The sequence below is a fragment of the Anopheles merus genome, chromosome X (genome assembly GCF_017562075.2).
Source record: "Anopheles merus strain MAF chromosome X, AmerM5.1, whole genome shotgun sequence".
Lineage (NCBI taxonomy): Eukaryota > Metazoa > Arthropoda > Insecta > Diptera > Culicidae > Anopheles > Anopheles merus.
The window spans coordinates 9,861,933-9,868,527 of NC_054081.1; the positions used below are offsets into that span (position 1 = coordinate 9,861,933).

At 54.4% G+C, this 6,595-nt stretch overlaps 2 protein-coding genes across 3 annotated transcripts; both read left to right on the forward strand.

The window, feature by feature from the left end:
- The first annotated feature begins 169 nt into the window (after nt 1-169).
- Nucleotides 170-5,200, forward strand: LOC121603390 (forkhead box protein D1). Of its 2 annotated transcripts, XM_041932038.1 has the most exons (6): nt 170-1,250; nt 1,322-1,348; nt 2,972-3,048; nt 3,120-3,221; nt 3,340-3,722; nt 4,214-5,200. In XM_041932038.1, the coding sequence occupies exons 1-6, from the start codon at nt 668-670 to the stop codon at nt 4,929-4,931; spliced, it is 1,890 nt and encodes a 629-aa protein (XP_041787972.1). In that variant the 5' UTR covers nt 170-667; the 3' UTR covers nt 4,932-5,200. The 2 variants fall into 2 exon arrangements, with proteins under 2 accessions (XP_041787972.1, XP_041787980.1); XM_041932046.1 differs by lacking the exon at nt 3,340-3,722 and having other exon boundaries at nt 4,214-4,766.
- Nucleotides 5,201-5,278: 78 nt separating this feature from the next.
- Nucleotides 5,279-6,166, forward strand: LOC121603404. Its single transcript, XM_041932058.1, has one exon. It carries the CDS (start codon nt 5,530-5,532, stop codon nt 6,037-6,039), a length of 510 nt encoding a protein of 169 aa, XP_041787992.1. The 5' UTR covers nt 5,279-5,529; the 3' UTR covers nt 6,040-6,166.
- The last annotated feature ends 429 nt before the right edge of the window (nt 6,167-6,595 follow it).

A 6,595-nucleotide genomic window follows, 5' to 3' on the forward strand; every position in this document is an offset into this window, starting at 1 on the left:
AGGCTTAAGATGAAGACGTCCAGCATCCCGATTTCCCCTCCGGGTCCACCTACAAGCGGTGGGAAGGGGTGCAATTCGACGGTTTCGAGCAGAGCGCAGACGTGTGCACCAAAGTGCAACTCGCTGCCGTGCTGTGCCCATGTGTGTGTGTGTGTGTGTGTGTGTGTGAGCGGGCAACGCACAGCAGGAATGCCATTTTCGTCTAGACACGCCATCACGCCCGTTGCAGTTGGGGCAGTTCGACGCCCGAGCCGAAATTTGTCGCCACGATCAACACGTTTTAAAGTTTCATTTTTTCGCAGCAATTCCCACGTGGAGGACGTGCGGCCTGGCCCCTCGAACCCTGTCGAACCATCGGAACAACGCGCGTTACGATTGCTGGCAGTGCTTCCGTCTGCTCCCCCCCCCCCAGCAAACAAATCGCAAACGTTTTTTTTCCCTTACTAATACACCGTCCCCTGTGGCACCCTTTTGCTTTGCAGATGAGCCGGGCAATGGGTCGTCCTCGTCCCGGGCCGGCTCGACCACGATCCACCCGCTGTTCGGTGGGGGCGCCTGCCGCTGGCCCGGCTGCGAGCGCGTGTTCGACGAGTTCGACGACTTCTACAGCCATCTGCACTCGGACCACATCAACGGCGACTACTCGGCGGCCCAGGCCCGCATCCAGATGGAGGTCGTCTGCCAGCTGCACCTGCAGCTGCAGAAGGAGCGCGACCGGCTGCAGGCGATGATACTGCACCTGAACAAGAAGAACGAGATGCTGCGGGCCACGCCGGCCGCCGCCCTGTTCGGCGGCTCCTTTCTGTCCCAGCTGCCGGCCATACCGCCGCCGCCGCCACCGCCGGCACCATCAACGCAGCCGCCATCGGCCGGCTCGAGCGCCGCCCAGCCGGGAGGGAACGTTACGCCCGTCGGGCCGTTCGATCTGATCGCCGGGCTGCGCTTTCCGGCCGAGCTGGCCGCCGACATGGTGCAGGGTGCGTTCGGGGGCGTCCGGCTCACCCACCCGCAGCATCACGTCGGGCTGGGCGGTGCGGCACATCATCTACACCATCACCACGGTGCCCAGCAGCAGCAGCAGCAGCAGCAGCAGCAGCATCACCACCATCACCACCAGCCGGCGCTACATTCGCTGTCGCCACCGGGTGCTGGGTCGCTGGCTGCGGCAGCTGGTGGCACGGGCGGCACGAAGTCGTCCAAGGGCGGTGGAGCGGTCCGGCCCAAGTACTTCTCGCCCCAGGACAGCGACGGTAGGTCGTTTTCGGCACCGGGTCGCTTTCGGCACCGACACTAATCGCGAGTCTTCTCCGTCTCCTTCTAGAGCTGAACTATCCGGACGTGCAGGACGGTAAGCGGGTTGGAAGAAGGGAAGAGGGGGGACACAGATGATGGTGATGGGAATTACTCCCAACGGTGGACTTTCTTTTGTGGCAAATAACTTGGTGTGAATTTGATGTGTGTGAGTTGCGGCAACTCCTTCGAGAGTTAAATTGCGATGAGTGAGTTAGGTCGACTAGTCTCAGAACTTAAACATCTTAGGCTAATAGTGCGATGACACATCGCGCTTTCATTCTTCAAATTGATGATGTGATTAAGAAAATTGCTAGCGATCTCACAAGAGTGAGAAATGATACTGATTTGGAGGAAAGGATGGAACTATACAAGCGGGCCGTACATTGATTTCTGTCCTACTAAACCTTCCCAGTATTCTGGAACTGAATTTTCATGACTTCAGAGTATCCAGAATGGAGGTATGAGAGCTGTGTGGTGCTTAACTGTAGCTTAGAAATCATAAGGCTTGAAAATGATATTGATTTGGAGGAAAGGATTGAACTGTACAATGGGATTGTACATTCATCTCTGTCCTACTACATCTTCTCTGGCTTATGAATCTGAATTCTCACGACTTCAGAAGATTGAGAGCTATGTGATGCTAAACTGTGGTCGTTTTACCTCGTCGGAGATAATACTTTGCAATGGATCCGGTCCACGAGGCAGAGCATAATTTACCTAACCATGGTGCCTATCTACAAAAGACTTAATGGACCTGACTCCGCTGCTTCGAAGGCCAACTCTTTTGTTTTTTGTTTTGTAGAATACTAAGAATATAGGTAAAACAGAAAGACACAACAATTGAGACACGTTCGGGAGGAATGGAGTTGGATGTTGAGGGTTTGAGATTAAGGGACCTAAAGTGGCCAACTTTGTTGAAGTCACTTCAATAATTGTAAACTTAATTATCCTAGCGATAAACTCGTCCCTCTTCAATTCATAGTCAGGGTATCATCATGAACCAGCAACTCACTGTCCGTCAATGCCATAATCTGGGTATTTGATAACTCTCTAAAGAGTTAAACAACGACTAAGCTATGTGTTAAATCATTCAATGACGAAGAGTAGCCCACAGTCACTTAATCACAGCTACTTAATTCAATCACGAGTTATCCGTCGCTCTGGCAGTCATTGAACTAGACATCAAACATCACAAATGTATGGAATTTGGCAGGTTTATCGAGGCGCTATGGTGGGACAGTCTATTCTAGGCTTCAACCATTGACGGGCATCTTGTTGAGTCGTTCGAGATGTACCACCAGGGATGTCCACCAGTAACTCACGCGAGCCTTAAATCTCAATCAATGTTTGAGATTGAACCAACGATTATCGTTGACTAGCAATTTTAGTCTCTTAGAGAGTGAGTTCCCAAATTTAAGTCGCCATTCGAAGCTCGTTAACTCTGAAGTAGCTCGCGAGTAGTGAATCCCCATTTCCATTAGTTGCTTGAGTTCCGATTTTGTTCATCCACACGTAGACGCGTAGGTCCTACAGTGTAGAAATCAAGGTTCTCACGTTCCATGTAAAGAACGAAACGTACCGAGCAGGTTGTGGAACGAAATTCCTATCACCACGCAGAAACAGGCAGCGAGGTAGCTGGTTCAACTGAAATTGTATTCTCTCATGCCTGCCTTCGCAGATGTCCACAAGAACAGGGAGTTCTACCGCAGCCACGACGTGCGGCCACCGTTCACGTACGCGTCACTGATCCGCCAGGTAAGGGCTCTCTCTCTCTGCCAAATGCTCTCTCTGCCTGTTTATTCACCTCCTCTCCCTCCCCATTGTAGGCCATCATAGAATCACCCGAGAAGCAGCTGACGCTGAACGAAATCTACAACTGGTTCCAGAACACGTTCTGCTACTTCCGGCGCAACGCGGCCACCTGGAAGGTAAGTAAGCGCGGCAAGGGTGCACGAAGTGAACCAAAGAGATCTCAGAATGTTGGTACTTCCGTGCCGTGGTCACTTTTTCAAAACCATTTGCGACCTCCTAACCATACTGTCCCAGAACGCCGTACGGCACAACCTGTCGCTGCACAAGTGTTTCATGCGGGTGGAAAACATTAAGGGCGCCGTGTGGACGGTGAACGAGGCCGAGTTCTGCAAGCGGCGCCCCCAGAAGCTCGGCATCATGCAGTTTAAGTTCCAGCAGCAGCAGCAGCACAACCAGCAGCAGCAGCACCACCACCATCCCTCCCAGCAGGGCGGCACCGGACACCAGGGCGGCAAGAAGAAGCAACAGTCGCCGGCAGTGACGCTGGCCTCGGCTGGGTCGTCGTCGTCACCGCCGCCACCGCACTCGGGGTCGCCCCGTGCAGCGGCCGCCATCGTCGCCAGTGTTGCCAGCACGCTCAAGGCGCCGCCGCCACCGCCGCCATTTTTCTACAAACGGTTCGTGGCTTTATCGTACGACCTATTTTTGTTTTGGTTTTGTGCTCTCCATTTCTCTCTGTTTCTCTCTCTCTCTCTTTTGCTCTGTGCGAAGGAATGTGCTAGATATTTTTGTTTGCAAACGAACGATGGCATCACTGCCGCCGTAGAACAATGACAGATGCACTGCGCTCCTCCCTTCCCGTTGCTCGCACGACTTACTAACCGCCATCACGCCATTTTCCCAGTCGTGCCATTGCGGTTCGTGTCTGCTTTGCAACAACAAAAAAAATGGAGGTGAGGAGTCGACTCTATCGTACTACTCACTGTAAGTGTTCGTGTCCCCTTCAGCACACACTGCTAACCTTCGGCTGCTAGTGGAACCGAGTAGAACGATGACAAAACGGTCGGTCCGGGCAGCCGTGGTTCACTGTGTCGGTTTTTCTCTCTCCTCCTTCTCCTCTTTCTCCCCGCCATCCATCCTCCTCCTCCCTCTTATTCAATTGGTGTAGAACGCGATACGCACCAACCTGTCGCTGCACAAGTGCTTCGTCCGGTACGAGGACGACTTCGGCTCGTTCTGGATGGTGGACGATCACGAGTTTCTCAAGCGGCGGCACCTGTCCCGCGGCCGCCCCCGGAAGTACGACATCTCGATGCCCCCGCTGGCCGACCCGCCGGCAGCCGGTGCCGGCGGCCCGCTGCCGACGCCGCCGGCCGCCCCTCCGGCCCGGCGTCCGAGCAGGGGGACCGGGCCGGGTCGCTCCACTCGCCGGCGGACACGATCGGACCGGACGGCGGTGGCGCCGGCGGGTACGGGGAGGAGGGCGAGTACGGCCGGGAGCCGACGAGCGGGCCCACCGGCAGCCGGCCGGTGCCGGAGAAGGAGCTGCAGCACGGAGGAGGCCAGCGCCACCAGCCCGCCACCAAGAAGCCGGACTACAGCAGACGGTAACGCAAGCCGGTAGCGGAGGGGAAAGCGTCCCTGCCACCATTGCCGTGGTTCCCTTTTCCTCCTCCCCCACTAGCATCCGGGATTTAACACACTTTCAGCATTCACACACACACTCACACACGCTCCTCAGCAGGACGCAAAAGGACGGTGCAAACGTTTGGTTTTTTTTTTTCTCTTCTGAAGAATTGCAGAATTTTCGGCGGACTCTTTTTCTCTTCCCCGTAGGTTTCTGTCTAGGTCAACGAACTCCGGCAACCGAATTGCTCAATGGTTAGACAAGTGTTGGGAGGGGCTCTAAATGTCCCTTGTTTCATTTCAAAAGTGTTGATTCCATTTCATTTCATTCCCGGGCGGCAAAGTTTCTTCCCACTTTCTAGGCTCTAGGTCCGGCGTAGAAGACATCCGGCGCACTCCAACCGGCACTGGCGATGAAAGGGATGTGGCGTTGTGGCGATGTTAAGTGTCCAATAAAGAGGATGATACCTCTCTCACTTTCAACCGAAACACTTTACGCTGAAGGGCGCAAAGGCTTCGAGCGATCGAATTGATTGACTTCCTATTCCAGGGATTACGGGCGCGAAGATATCACAGCGGGTTCGATTGGGTAGGTGACTCAAGCTCAACGTCCCATCGCGTGGACAGGTGCGGGGGAGTTTTTTGTTGTTTTTGGTTTTATTTTTGTTCACGCAGTTCGCACCGGCTTGGCTCTCGTGGCGATAAGACGCCGACGCGATTCCCTCTGTGAGTGCGCTATCTTTCGAGTGGCATTTCCGTTTGCACTAACCACTAACCTAGATCTACTGCCATGTATAAAAGGTGCTTCCGAACGTCTGGCCGCCATTGTATTACAGCTCTCCTCCCCACAAATCAACCATGCGTTCGTCGTCTACCGTGTTGCGCGTCTGTTTGGGCGTCGCCCTGATCCAGCTGTTCGGCGGTGTCATCGCCGGCCCCGTGCCCGACCCGGTACTGCACGTTACCGTCGAGACCGTGCCGGACCTGGAGGCGTTCCGGCGGGCCAACCCGGACCTCCAGGTCACCCCGCTCGTGCCGGTGCGCCAGTCGGAGGTGCTGGCGGGCGGCAGCACGCGCCAGCAGATCGTGTACAGTGTGGGGGCGCATTCGGCCAGCGAGCGGCTGGTCGGGCTGTCGTCCAACCAGCAGTCGTGGCCGACGCCCCAGGACGTCCGGCTCGATCTGCAGTACCCGACGGCCGGTGTCGGCGCGGTCGTGTCGTACGTGGAGGTGGTCGTGCAGCAGAGCACCGCCCTGGGCCGCGGTTACGTCGTGTCCGGCGGTGTCGGCCAGCGCCAAATACGGCTCGTGATCGAAGCGTACAGTACGCTGTACTTCAGCTACACTGCAGCCATCTACGGGTTCTAGCGGGCGGGCTATGGCAGTTCGGAAGCAATGATGGAGGATGTTAAGCGGTAGCAGCGATTCGTGAACTTTGGTTTTGGATTGTTTACAAACAGTGTAGTTGACACTTAATAAAGCTATATTTATTTGAAATCTATGTTTTTCTGTGTGTAGTTTAATCCGTATCATTCCTGCAACTAGTTCCAAATCCTGTAACTTTTCTGATACTGCTTCCGAACAGTTCCCAGACTTGGCTCTGGTCTTGGAGCTCATCTCGAACACATTACAGTAATATAAATGATTCCGAATCCATATCGTTCTTGCAATCAGTTCCGAATCGATAATGATCCTGATACTGTTTCTGCACATGTCTCGCTTCTGTCCTGGTGTTAAAGCTCATCTCGAACTCATTCTGATTCTGGAACTGATGTCGATTGGTCCTGAGCTCTTGCTTTGGATTCCTGGGTGCTGTTTCCGGCCGGTTTCCAATTTTGGATCTGATGTTTCTTTTATGATATTGAAGTCCATCTCAAACCCATGTCGGTACTGGCAATGATTCCGAATCCATAACGTTCCTGAT

What these genes read in the sequence shown, in the direction of transcription:
- LOC121603404 (XM_041932058.1), top strand. Translation starts at nt 5,530, where the DNA reads ATGCGTTCGTCGTCTACCGTGTTGCGCGTCTGTTTGGGCGTCGCCCTG.
- LOC121603390 (XM_041932038.1), top strand. Translation starts at nt 668, where the DNA reads ATGGAGGTCGTCTGCCAGCTGCACCTGCAGCTGCAGAAGGAGCGCGAC. An exon ending in ACGCGTCACTGATCCGCCAG is followed by an intron (nt 3,049 to 3,119) that starts GTAAGGGCTCTC and finishes TCCCCATTGTAG; the next exon opens with GCCATCATAGAATCACCCGA. An exon ending in CCGCCATTTTTCTACAAACG is followed by an intron (nt 3,723 to 4,213) that starts GTTCGTGGCTTT and finishes CAATTGGTGTAG; the next exon opens with AACGCGATACGCACCAACCT.